This window comes from Ascaphus truei, chromosome 6 (genome assembly GCF_040206685.1).
Source record: "Ascaphus truei isolate aAscTru1 chromosome 6, aAscTru1.hap1, whole genome shotgun sequence".
NCBI lineage: Eukaryota > Metazoa > Chordata > Amphibia > Anura > Ascaphidae > Ascaphus > Ascaphus truei.
In genome coordinates, this window is record NC_134488.1 from 30,099,362 (window position 1) to 30,113,768 (window position 14,407).

General features: G+C 47.6%; 1 protein-coding gene across 6 annotated transcripts in view; it reads left to right on the forward strand.

Annotated features, from left to right (window-relative positions):
- Positions 1–14,407, forward strand: part of EYA3 (EYA transcriptional coactivator and phosphatase 3) — a 96,376-nt gene that overhangs the window by 72,796 nt on the left and 9,173 nt on the right. For all 6 annotated transcript variants that reach the window (XM_075603769.1, XM_075603768.1, XM_075603767.1 and 3 more), the window contains 6 exons: positions 3,604–3,693; positions 6,998–7,056; positions 7,518–7,678; positions 9,810–9,924; positions 12,242–12,363; positions 13,056–13,156. In XM_075603769.1, the coding sequence (XP_075459884.1) occupies positions 3,604–3,693; positions 6,998–7,056; positions 7,518–7,678; positions 9,810–9,924; positions 12,242–12,363; positions 13,056–13,156 (648 nt within the window). The remainder of the gene's footprint in view (positions 1–3,603; positions 3,694–6,997; positions 7,057–7,517; positions 7,679–9,809; positions 9,925–12,241; positions 12,364–13,055; positions 13,157–14,407) is intronic.

Consider the following 14,407-nt stretch of genomic DNA (forward strand, 5'->3'; position numbering starts at 1 on the left):
TGGAGGCAGGTGTAGAAAAAAATAGCAAAAATGTTTATTGAGGCATGTAGCCTAATTACAAAGAGAAACCTCAGAGGTTTCCAGTTCTCTCTCATAGCTGGGCTTCTTTTCTTCGTTTTCTGTTGCATCATTTATACGCATGCACACATACATGCATGATATATGCACACGTGTGCACATGCCTACCCCTACACACCCGCACACCCAGCCCTGCACACCCGCACACCCAGCCCTGCACACCCGCACACCCAGCCCTGCACACCCGCACACCCAGCCCCGCACACCCAGCCCTGCACACCCGCACACCCAGCCCCGCACACCCAGCCCTGCACACCCGCACACCCAGCCCTGCACACCCAGCCCTGCACACCCAGCCCTGCACACCCAGCCCTGCACACCCGCACACCCAGCCCTGCACACCCAGCCCTGCACACCCAGCCCTGCACACCCGCACACCCAGCCCTGCACACCCGCACACCCAGCCCTGCACACCCGCACACCCAGCCCTGCACACCCGCACACCCAGCCCTGCACACCCGCACACCCAGCCCTGCACACCCGCACACCCAGCCCTGCACACCCGCACACCCAGCCCTGCGCACACACACACACACACACACCCAGCCCTGCGCACACACACACACACACACACACCCAGCCCTGCGCACCCACACACACACACACCCAGCCCTGCGCACCCACACACACACACACCCAGCCCTGCGCACCCACACACACACACACCCAGCCCTGCACACCCACACACACACACACCCAGCCCTGCACACCCACACACACACACACCCAGCCCTGCACACCCACACACACACACCCAGCCCTGCACACCCACACACACACACCCAGCCCTGCACACCCACACACACCCACACACACACACACACACACACACACACACACACACACACACCTAGCCCTGCGCACACACACACACACCTGCACACACACACCTAGCCCTGCGCACACCCACACCTACCCCTGCGCACCACCCACACATCTACCCCTGCGCACCACCTACACATCTACTCCTGCTCACCACCTACACATCTACCCCTGCGCACCACCTACACATCTACCCCTGCGCACCACCTACACACCTACCCCTGCGCACCACCTACACACCTACCCCTGCGCACCACCTACACACCTACCCCTGCGCACCACCTACACACCTACCCCTGCGCACCACCTACACACCTACCCCTGCGCACCACCTACACACCTACCCCATGACACAACCACCTACCCCTACTCACCCCACTCACACCTATCCCATGACACAACCACCTACCCCTACTCACCACACTCACACCTACCCCATGACACAACCACCTACCCACCACACTCACACCTACCCCATGACACAACCACCTACCCCATGACACAACCACCTACCCACCACACTCACACCTACCCCATGACACAACCACCTACCCCAACTCACCACACTCACCTACCCCATGACACAACCACCTACCCCTACTCACCACACTCACCTACCCCATGACACAACCACCTACCCCTACTCACCACACTCACACCTACCCCATAACACAACCACCTACTCCTACACACCCACACCTACCCCTACACACTCGCCTACCTCTACACACACCTACCCCTACACCCACACACTCGCCTACCTCTACACACACCTACCCCTACACCCACAAACTCGCCTACCTCTACACACACCTACCGCTACACCCACAAACTCGCCTACCTCTACACACGCACGCCTACCTCTACACACGCACGCCTACCCCATCTCTCACACACGCACGCCTACCTCTACACGCGCCGACCCCATCTCTCACACGCGCGCCGACCCCATCTCTCACACGCGCGCCGACCCCATCTCTCACACGCGCGCCGACCCCATCTCTCACACGCGCGCCGACCCAATCTCTCACACACACACACACCGACCCCATCACACACACCGACCCCATCTCACACACACACACACACACCGACCCCATCTCACACACACACACACACACCGACCCCATCTCACACACACACACACACACACACACCCCCCATCTCACACACACACACACACCCCATCTCACACACACACACACACCGACCCCATCTCTCTCACACACACACACACACACACACCCCATCTCTCTCACACACACACCGACCCCATCTCTCTACACACACACACCGACCCCATCTCTCTCTCACACACACACACACACACACACCGACCCCATCTCTCTCACACACACACACACCGACCCCATCTCTCTCTCACACACACACACACACACACACACACACACACACACACACACACACACACACACACCGACCCCATCTCTCTCACACACACACACACACACCGACCCCATCTCTCTCACACACACACACACACACACCCCATCTCTCTCACACACACACACACACACACACACACACACCGACCCCATCTCTCTCACACACACACACACACACCCCATCTCTCTCACACACACATACACACACACACACACCCCATCTCTCTCACACACACACCGACCCCATCTCTCTCACACACACACACCGACCCCATCTCTCTCTCACACACACACACACACCGACCCCATCTCTCTCACACACACACACACCGACCCCATCTCTCTCACACACACACACACACACCGACCCCATCTCTCTCACACACACACACACACACACCGACCCCATCTCTCACACACACACACACCGACCCCATCTCACACACACACACACACCGACCCCATCTGACACACACACACACACATACCGACCCCATCTCTCACACACACACACACACCGACCCCATCTCTCTCACACACACACACACCGACCCCATCTCTCTCACACACACACACACACACACACCGACCCCATCTCTCACACACACACACCGACCCCATCTCACACACACACACCGACCCCATCTCTCTCACACACACACACACACACACACACACCCCCCATCTCTCTCACACACACACACACACACACCGACCCATCTCTCACACACACACACACCGACCCATCTCTCACACACACACACCGACCCATCTCTTTCACACACACACACACACACACACACACACACACACACACACACCATCTCTCTCACACACACACACCCCATCTCTCTCACACACACCCCATCTCTCTCTCACACACACACCGACCCATCTCTCTCTCTCTCTCACACACACACACACACACACCCCATCTCTCTCTCACACACACACACACACACCCCATCTCTCTCACACACACCCCATCTATCTCACACACACACCTAACCCTACACACATACACACATTATATATACACACAGTACTTCTGCTTAGAGAATTTCTACATGCCCGCATTATATTTTTAATCACATACCAATGACACTGTACGCACTTCGGCCCACAATTTTGGAGACGCAATAAATCTGCCCCAGTCCAATATTGCCTGAGGCACAGGGAGACAAAGGGATTTGATCACGAGAAGAGCCGACGCTGCACATCACACTGGGCTCGTCCCCTAACCCGCTCCTGTCTAATACACAGTGTTTCTTCCTGCGCTTTGTGCTCCCTTTCCCAGGACCCGACGCTTGTGGTGGGCTCAGGTTTGGCCATGGAAGAGATGATATTTGAAGTGGCCGACACGCATTTGTTTTTCAACGACCTGGAGGTGAGAATAATTACTTTATTCCTGTACAACGCTGTACGAGTGGGAAAATAAAAATAAAAAAACATAAATGTAACAGAATAGCTACGTTAAAGATGCAATCTCACGTAGCCAGCCAGAAAAATACCTTTTGTAAAAAAAAAAAATCTAATAGGTTTAAGCCTATCTAACCACGCTAAAAGCAAGAATGTCTGTTTCTGTTTTCTCTCTTTAGAATTTACCAATTGCTTTTCTTACGGACTTCTGATTAGGAAAGTGTTTGTCAATCCAGTATTTAATATACTCTTACCCACCCTGTCCTTATCAGAGAGCCAGTGAAGAGGAGAGGCAGGTTTGCCAGGGCAAACTCTTTAAACACAGAGATCAGGATATAAAAAAAGGAGCAGCCAGAAGAATGGGAAACCCTCCCCACGTCTCCGTTCCCGTTTTGCAAACAAACTTTAAAATCCGATTTCAAAATACTTAGAAGTGTCAGATTATGTTTAATAAAAACAAAAAAAAAAAAAAGTCATCGCTCAAGTGGAACCCCTTAAACATGACACTTAAGTCCTCGGAGGGTCTGCACCTCGGAGGGTCTGCACCTCGGAGGGTCTGCACCTCGGAGGGTCTGCACCTCGGAGGGTCTGCACCTCGGAGGGTCTGCACCTCGGAGGGTCTGCACCTCGGAGGGTCTGCACCTCGGAGGGTCTGCACCTGGGAGGGTCTGCACCTCGGGGGGTCTGCACCTCGGGGGGTCTGCACCTCGGGGGGTCTGCACCTCGGAGGGTCTGCACCTCGGAGGGTCAGCACCTCGGAGGGTCAGCACCTCGGAGGGTCAGCACCTCGGAGGGTCAGCACCTCGGAGGGTCAGCACCTCGGAGGGTCAGCACCTCGGAGGGTCAGCACCTCGGAGGTGCAATCCGTGCCGTGTTTTTTTCTTCATATTGAAGCAGGGAGTCTCCGGAGCTAAACCCCATTAATTTCAGCAGAGACCCCCTGCTTCCAGAGATTCCTACCTCCGTAATAGGGGCCTGTAGCCGCTCCAGGGCTCATATTTTGGCAGATTTTCAAAATTCCCGGGCCCTGCGGCCAATAGGAAGCCGTGACATCATCATCCGGTGCGGCTTCCTATTGGCCCATGTGATGTGTGCGCTTTAAACTGCAGAGGGACACCGGCACTTACCTCTGAAGGGGGTGTCCCCGGAGCTGAAATTAATGGGATTCAACTCCGGAGACCCACTTCTTCAATAATATATATATTTATTAAATATGGGGGGGGGGGGGGGAGGGAACGTTATCAGTTACTCCTTTAAAAAAAAAAGAAAAGAATAAGATTATGCATTAATAAAGAGATCAAGTTTGTGAGGCTCAACCAGAACAGGTAAACGTGAGCCAACAACATACTAAATGCAACAGTCACGTGATGGTATACATGAAGGAAAATGTACACATGTATATTTTTATTCATTTATTCCAAAATAGGCAATATCATTTAGGGAATTATAATACAAAAAGTACATCAAGCAGCAAAGCGGACAAGGAATCCGTACCCTGCCGATCTTATCATCCAAGTCGGCTGTTGAGATTTACTGAGTGTAGGGGGGGAATGAATAAGTGCTGTTGATCGGCAATGCCTGACCTTGATTGTGGGTAAATGCATCTGTGGGTGTGTGGTCCCGAGGCAGGCTATTGAATTGCTTATTCACACGTGTGTTTTCAGATGTGATATGAAGGTGCGTAGAGGAGGGTCTGGGTGCATAGCGAGTGTTTTAGGGAAGAGGGCAGTAGGTAAAAGTGAAGGCGAAGAACCCGAGCACAGTGCAGGGGCATAGTGACAAATCACAGCTGAGAAGGACATTAAAGTTTGGCTGAGGAAATCTTACAATAAGTGGGATTTGTATCTTTTGGGATAAGGCAACTGCAGGTTCTTTAGTGGCATTTATTGTTCTCCCCTTGATCCCTCTGGCTAGTGATGGCTGCATCATTGGTGTAAATTGTGTGGAGGTACCGCTTGCCTGTAGATACAGATGTTTACATAGCGCTTGGCTGAATGTGGTAAACAAGAAACGCTAAACTTCAAAACAACAAAAAAATAGTTATGTTTGCACTTTCCTAAAATAAATAAATAAAAACTGGTATATTACAAAATAACTTTATGCTGGAAGGGGTTGTGTTTTGATGTTCAGAATTGAAGTTCCTAGGTTTTGCATGGAAGGAATATTAACTTTGAACATCAATAATGATGCATTGTTTCCTGTGGGAAAAGGATTGGGGGGGGGGACTAATTTCTTTGTGGTTAAAAAAAAAAAGTAGTGGTAAAGTGATTTATCCAAGACTGGGCATGATTAGCATGTTCACTTCTGGTTTCACAGCGAACAAGAGCAGCTGGCATGCTGCAAATGTAATCCCTTAACGCTAATTGCAGCCCGTAATTATGTAATGTACGGAGGCAAGAAAGATTTGGAAACCCTTTTTTCCTTGACATTTGCGCCAGAGCCCTTAATCTGTCTGACTTTGTTCTGTTTGTAAACAACTGGGCTGTCGTGGATGCATCGTACTATTTGCTAATGAAAAAAAGAAGAAAATAATTGAAAAAAAAACATTTTAATGTGAGATTTCATCTTTTAATGTTAGCATTTACAATCTTTCATTTGATCCCATTTAAGCCCTAGAGGGGAGCTGATGAGAGGGTGGCAGTCACCCGGATGCCTGCTGTTTGTAGACTGCGTCTTTCTCCCTTTATTGACTTAACATAGATTTTCTAATTGTATTTTTACTTCTATATGAGCTTTTAAGTCCCGGGCTGCAATGATAATATACCAAGTATTTACCAAATGAGGAAAGGGTAAAGAGGACGGTTTAGCTGATGTGAGAAAAACATTTGCACTCAGTTAAACTACTAGTGAATTTCTAGTATCCTTGATTTTTAGAAGCTAAACATCCTCAAAAAAAAATAGGGTGAACTGTACCCTTAAGTTAATAATTTTTTGGTGCGTTTTGGCGGGAGTTTTCAGCGAGAATTCATAATGCTGCATTGTGTTAAAGAAGCAAGCGTTTATAGCATTTCCCAGGAGAGGTAATCGAGACTCATTTGGAAACTGGATTCAATTCTGCTTGTGGGGGGGGGGGGGGGGTGGATTCGGGATCGTAAATATGGATCATATGGAGTCTGGCTTCACAGCAGGTAGGAAAATGGAGTAACTGGGGTTGGCCTGGTGATTCCTTATCTGCTGTCCGCTTTGTGTTTCTATACATGACATAGACGTTGCCTGGTACGAAGCGAAATATGACAGTGGTTAACTCATTAATGTGTGGTTTGTATTCTAAGGAGTGCGATCAGGTTCACGTGGAAGATGTGGCATCTGATGACAACGGCCAAGATTTGAGGTATGATCTGTGCCCATGGTATGACGCCAATGTACTGTATGCAGTCATCAGTTAACATGCCACATAGAATGTAAAATACAGGAGTAGTATGGCACTATTACTTGTTTCAGAGAGTTTACCATCTTAAGCCCTTTGCTTCCGTCACACTCCCGGCCCGGAGACTACAACCCCTCTACTCCTATGATCCTGAGATGTTAGAATTACCAATCTGGTAACGGGGGTCAATGGAAAATAATTATAACGTTTACCAGCAAAGAAAAATATTCAAATCTCTGAAACCTTTTGGGGAGTCCACGGAGATGAAATTACCACGTGTGTGGTGTGTGTGTGTGGTGTGTGTGTGTGTGTCATTATATAAAACCATAAGATCAATTGTGGTTTTATGTAATAGACTCAGTTTCTCGGGATGAAGAGAAGTTCCATTCTCCTCAGTTGTGCAAGGCCACCATCTTTAATTTCAGTAACTACAGCTTTGCCACGGATGGTTTCAATGGCACTGCTGGCAGCAGGAACCACGCTTCCAACACCGGCGTCCAGGGAGGGATGGACTGGATGAGAAAGTTGGCCTTCCGGTATCGCAAAGTGATAGAGGTCTACGAGAAGTACAAGAGCAATGTCAGTGGTAAGTCCTCAACCCAGAAAGATCGTAGGTTTAATCCCAGCGCAATTACAAGGCATCCCACTGCATCCTTCTTCCTCGTCTGCCGGCGATATCAGTCTGGGTATTTAAAGAGGCAAACACTTCTAGGTCTACAGTGTTCTAATGGCAGTGATATGTTTAAGGCAGGGGCGGCCAACTGCAGTCTTGAAGGGCCACCAACAGGTCAAGATTTATCGATATCCCTGCTTCAGCACAGGGGGCTTAGTCAGACTGGGCCACCTCTGCTGAAGCAGGGATATCCTTAAAACCTGACCAGTTGGTGGCCCTTGAGTGAATTTGACCACCCCTGGTTTAAGGGGTTAAATCTGGGTAATTAACACATCTTGATTTAGCGTTCTGATTTAAGACCGATCGGGTTAAGGATAAAGAAAACACTTGATTGACACTCTCCAAAGAAATAAAAGCAGGCAAATATTTGCAATATTTAGCAGAGTTGGATTTTTTTTAAGGAAGTCCATTAGATTGCTAAGATATTTTAAATATATATATTTATTTATTTTGCCAGCTATGTGGGATTGCACTTTTAAGACCACACCCCAAAACTTTTTAAAAAGGCGTTCCCTGGCGCGCGTGCATACATCTATCATTGATCCCCAGAAAAAGGTGGTGTAGCTCCGTCCCACCATGGAAATGTGTTTATGTATATTTAATATATATTGGATGTACTGGAGGACGGGGGACAGAATCCCAAAGGATGCACTCACTTAGGGATAGAACTCAAAATAAATAAACGTTACTGATAATCACAAGAAAAACACATCCTAATTAAAACCTGAAATTTGAGCGCATGTTTGCCACAGCGAAGTATGGAGTGCTAACTATGAGCCTATTCCTGGGTATGGACACTATAATAGTGATCCAAACAAAATACTTGAAAGGAAAAGGCTAAATAGTAAATTGTCACCTGGTGGTGATAATGATTATGGGTTGGTACCTGCTCGATCATATGTTGTGTATACCTCCAGATATCATTGGTGGAGTAATTACATGTAAATCATATGTGGGGTGGGTGCACAGATAGAAATATATATATATATATATATATATATATATATATTTCTATGTGTGTATATGTGTGTGTATATATGTTTCATGGGCAATAACCTTAGCCCCTCCTCTCGTTGAATAAATGAGACGTGGGGAAAGTGACGCTGCAGCCGTAGTGTTGCTGCTGGATTGATGCCTATTTCCTACTAGCAGGTAGGGGTACACATCTAGCTCTGCTACAAATATGTATGGAGAGGTTAACGCTGTGCCCCACTGTGTCAATTCTCTTGTAAGAAATAGCAGTGATAATCAGGGGCTACAGTTAACCAAATAGGCAGTAGGTCATTAACTCCCCATATCCCGGAACACATTCCGGATTAAATACCTGAGGTGTGAAGTAAAGTCACGCAGGAATCCCTCGCCAAGTAATGGTATGAACGATCCTAGTTCTAGCTAGTGGGATCCGCATTTGGCCCACATCAGTAGTAGCTAACAACTAAGATGCGCACTCCACGCTGTGATTGAAAACAGACCGAGCTACTCCTAGCTGGTCGCGCTGAAGAAGTTCCATAGTTAGGAACGAAACACGTGTCGGGTGTGTTTTTCTTGTGATTATCAATAAAATGTATTTATTTTGAGTTCTATCCCTAAGTGAGTGCATCCTTTGGGATTCTGTCCCCCGTCCTCCAGTGCACACTTTTATCCCTGATAGCACCACTCCCAGTCTCTGTTCTCATACTCCAGTGGCTGAGCGGGGTTATCCTACCTCTCTCCCCCTTTCCCCATTTACTATATATTGGATGTAGCCAGTCTTGGTGTTCTCTGTGCTGGGGGAACCCACACTTCAGATCCCTTGGCTTCCCCAGGCAGTGTGAAATTCTGTGTGAGGTCCCGTTGGGCAGAATGGGCCCCCCTGCAGCCAGCCACAGTTGTTACTGTCCTTGGAGCGACAGCTTTTTTCTTTAACTCCCACAGCTCTGAGAACAGGAAGTCTGGTTATTTAGACTTGCATACAAATATATACATTTTGTAGGTTTTTACCATTGTCGTCTTTATCTAGTTTACCATTTAATTATTTTTTTACACCTTTATCCTTCCGTCACAGGCCTTCTCAGCCCACAACGCCGCGATTCTCTACAGCGGCTAAGAGCAGACATAGAAGCACTGACAGACGGCTGGTTAGGAACAGCATTGAAATGTTTACTGCTCATACAGTCCAGGTGAGGAGCGGGTATGTTGTGAAACCGCTTGTGTTGCAAAGCCTTGTGGTGTGTTCCTATTTGCATGCAACATAAGTGTAAACTGTACATTGAAACCATGTTTCCTGCCCTGTATATATGTTGTTTAATGGCCAGTTCTGCAGCCCACTTCTGTAGTTAGCTCTTGGGATACAGCAACTTGGCAGGTTAAGCTTTTATGATGGCACTTGGGAGGGTGAAGCCAATGGAGCAGGGGTTTCCAAACTGTTTTGGTTAAGGAAGCCTATAATTTATATTGTGAAATTCTGCAGAACTACAACCCTCTTTAATAGCGCGTCCAATATTAGATGCATTGTAAGGAACCCCAACCCTCTCTAATAGCGCGTCTGAGATCAGATGCATTGTAAGGAACCCCAACCCTCTCTAATAGCGCGTCTGAGATCAGATGCATTGTAAGGAACCCCAACCCTCTCTAATAGCGCGTCTGAGATCAGATGCATTGTAAGGAACCCCAACCCTCTCTAATAGCGCTTCTGAGATCAGATGCATTGTAAGGAACCCCAACCCTCTCTAATAGCGCGCCTGAGATCAGATGCATTGTAAGGAGCCCCAACCCTCTCTAATAGCGCGTCTTAGATCAGATGCATTGTAAGGAACCCCAACCCTCTCTAATAGCGCGTCTGAGATCAGATGCATTGTAAGGAGCCCCAACCCTCTCTAATAGCGCGTCTGAGATCAGATGCATTGTAAGGAACCCCAACCCTCTCTAATAGCGCGTCTGAGATCAGATGCATTGTAAGGATCCCCAACCCTCTCTAATAGCGCTTCTGAGATCGGATGCATTGTAAGGAACCCCAACCCTCTCTAATAGCGCGTCCGAGATCGGATGCATTGTAAGGATCCCCAACCCTCTCTAATAGTGCGTCCGAGATCGGATGCATTGTAAGGAACCCCAATCCTCTCTAATAGCGCGTCCGAGATCGGATGCATTGTAAGGATCCCCAACCCTCTCTAATAGCGCGTCCGAGATCGGATGCATTGTAAGGATCCCCAACCCTCTCTAATAGCGCGTCCGAGATCGGATGCATTGTAAGGAACCCCAACCCTCTCTTATAGCGCGTCTGAGATCAGATGCATTGTAAGGAACCCCAACCCTCTCCAATAGCGCGTCTGAGATCAGATGCATTGTAAGGAACCCCAACCCTCTCTTATAGCGCGTCTGAGATCAGATGCATTGTAAGGATCCCCAACCCTCTCTAATAGCGCGTCCGAGATCGGATGCATTGTAAGGATCCCCAACCCTCTCTAATAGCGCGTCCGAGATCGGATGCATTGTAAGGATCCCCAACCCTCTCTAATAGCGCGTCCGAGATCGGATGCATTGTAAGGATCCCCAACCCTCTCTAATAGCGCGTCCGAGATCGGATGCATTGTAAGGATCCCCAATCCTCTCTAATAGCGCGTCTGAGATCAGATGCATTGTAAGGATCCCCAACCCTCTCTAATAGCGCGTCTGAGATCAGATGCATTGTAAGGAACCCCAACCCTCTCTTATAGCGCGTCTGAGATCCGATGCATTGTAAGGAACCCCAACCCTCTCTAATAGCGCGTCTGAGATCAGATGCATTGTAAGGAACCCCAACCCTCTCTAATAGCGCGTCTGAGATCAGATGCATTGTAAGGAACCCCAACCCTCTCTAATAGCGCGTCTGAGATCAGATGCATTGTAAGGAACCCCAACCCTCTCTAATAGCGCGTCTGAGATCAGATGCATTGTAAGGAACCCCAACCCTCTCTAATAGCGCGTCTGAGATCAGATGCATTGTAAGGAACCCCAACCCTCTCTAATAGCGCGTCTGAGATCAGATGCATTGTAAGGAACCCCAACCCTCTCTAATAGCACGTCTGAGATCAGATGCACTGTAAGGAACCTCAACCCTCTCTAATAGCGCGTCTGAGATCTGATGCATTGTAAGGAACCCCAACCCTCTCTAATAGCGCGTCTGAGATCAGATGCATTGAAAATTCTTCTGTATTTGGTTTTAAAAAAAAATCAAATGGCCTGAAAATTGCAGGAAACCTTTAGGGGTGCCCGGGGAACACAAGGATTCCTAGGATCCCCTGTTGAAAAACATTGCAATAGACCGTGAGGACAATAAAAGTAAAGGATTCTAAAGGAGGAAATGGCAACCACAGAGCCTGCCCAATACAGCGGCAAATCCTTAAAACTACAACTGCTTACAAATCTGTATGTTTTGAGTTCTACAGTGCAATACGTTGAGTGCCCCATCAGCACTGAAAGTCAAGTCCAACAACCTTTTGTGTTTCTTCTTGTCAGAAAGAATTGCGTGAACGTTCTCATAACGACAACACAGCTGGTGCCCGCCCTCGCTAAGGTTTTACTCTACGGCCTCGGAGAAGTGTTTCCGATCGAGAATATTTACAGTGCCACAAAAATAGGTAAGGATCATGGTCTTCTGTGGCAATTTGAAATTAAACATTAGCACCTTTCCGTAGCCCTTTCACCAGCAAAGGGGTTCAAATTTGAGATGCGGTTTCATTATACAATACCTTATTCAGGAGGTCCCTGGTCGTACCTCTGTGAAAACCTCCTGTTCAGATGTAGGCAGCCATTTTATGGCTCTCTCTCTTACGGTCAACAATGATGGGGTGTGGGAGGGTGCTAAAGTCAATATATATATGACCCCTCCCTTACTCCTGCCTGCTGCTTTTGACAGCCTTACAGAAAAAGAAAATTCTAAACAGCAGGTATATTTAAAATGCCCTGCAAAACAAATCTGGCATTCGAACCGCTGGGAAATTTGATGGTAGGAAAAAGAGGCAATTTCTTTCAAACAAAACAGACGGGTTTCAATGTTCAAGCTTAAATTGTCCCTCTCTGCAGTTGAACACAATGCAGCATCTTATGTGTGGAGGTCTCTTAAGTGGGAGAAACCGTTCAGAATCCCACTATCCGCTGTCATCAAACTTTCTCCGTGACTCTTTGATAGATTAGATCATTCGAAAATCCTTCTGAGTGAGCTGAATTGCTTGTACACACGAGTACAAGTATGCGCCTACTATACCTATTGCGCTCTTATCAATAACATGAACATACGGAAACTATCATGGATACTTTTCTTTATTTCCAGGAAAAGAGAGCTGCTTTGAAAAAATAGTAACTAGATTCGGAAAGAAAGTTACTTACGTGGTAATTGGAGACGGCAGGGATGAGGAAATGGCTGCCAAACAGGTATAGTCGCTTTTATTATTCATATATATATATCATTATATATCATTATATATATTTATGCATTTAATGTTTAGCACTCATAAATAAGATAGTAGAAAAGGGAAGATTCGCAAAAAATGAAATTCTCAAACCTATAATTCAATTAAAGACAATGAAATCATTAAGTCTAGAATTCTAGGTGTATGTATATCTATCTTTATATAGTGGGTTAATGTACATAGCGCTTGACAGCAGTAATACACACGGCAATCATATAAATAACACATAATGGGAATAAGCGCTTCAGACATAAGTGACATTTAGGAAAAGGATTCCCTGCCCGAAGAGCTCACAATCTAATTGGTAGGAAGAACGTACAGAGACAGTAGGAGGGTGTTCTGGTACGTGCGTCTGCAGGGGGCCAAGCTCGATGTATGAGGTGTATAGTATCAGCCACAGAGCTACTCATATGCTTTGTTAAGAAGGTGGGTGTTAAAGATGGATAGAGAGGGTGGTAGTCGGGTACTGAGGGGAAGGGCATTCCGGAGAAGTGGGGCAGTCAGTGAGAGGTTTAAGGCGGGAGAGGGCTTTAGACACACAAGGGGTAGAGAGAAGACATCCTTGAGCAGAACGCAAGAGTCTGGATGGTACATAGCGAGAAATTAGTGCAAATACTCAGACAGGTAAGTCCAATGGCAGTGCTGCAGAGCCAATTTGAGAAGCTGTTCATGCTGTTTAAGGTATTGGAGCACTTCTTGATAGAAGAATTTGATGGAGAGTATTATTACATCCACCACCAGAGGCCGGAGATCTGTGTAAGAATTTAAAAAAAAATGCCTCCTATGTATCTGGGTGCAGGGCTCTGGGGGAAGTGTGGGGACACTACTGGAACCTAACCTGCGTGGAAAGGTAAGACAGATCCCCTACCCTCTGTGCAAGGGAACAAACCCTGGAGGGAGCAACGTAACCAAAATCAAAAGTCAGTAATAGATCCGGCAAATGAAGCAAGTTTGTAAGTACTCACGACTTGCTGGTGGACAACTCCTGAAGCGTCTGTCCTGCCGAGATGATTATGACAGAGTGAATGTCCATCAAAGATGAGAAAAGCGCAGTGCACGGTGCTTTTTTTCCCCCTCTTCGGTGGACATTCTCTTAGCAAGATGTAAGGAGGGGCAGAAGAGTGTAAAGCTTTAAAAGTGAGGAGAAGAATGGTGTGTGAGATGCGGGATTTGATCGGAAGCCAGGAGAGGGATTTCAGCAGGCGAGACGCTA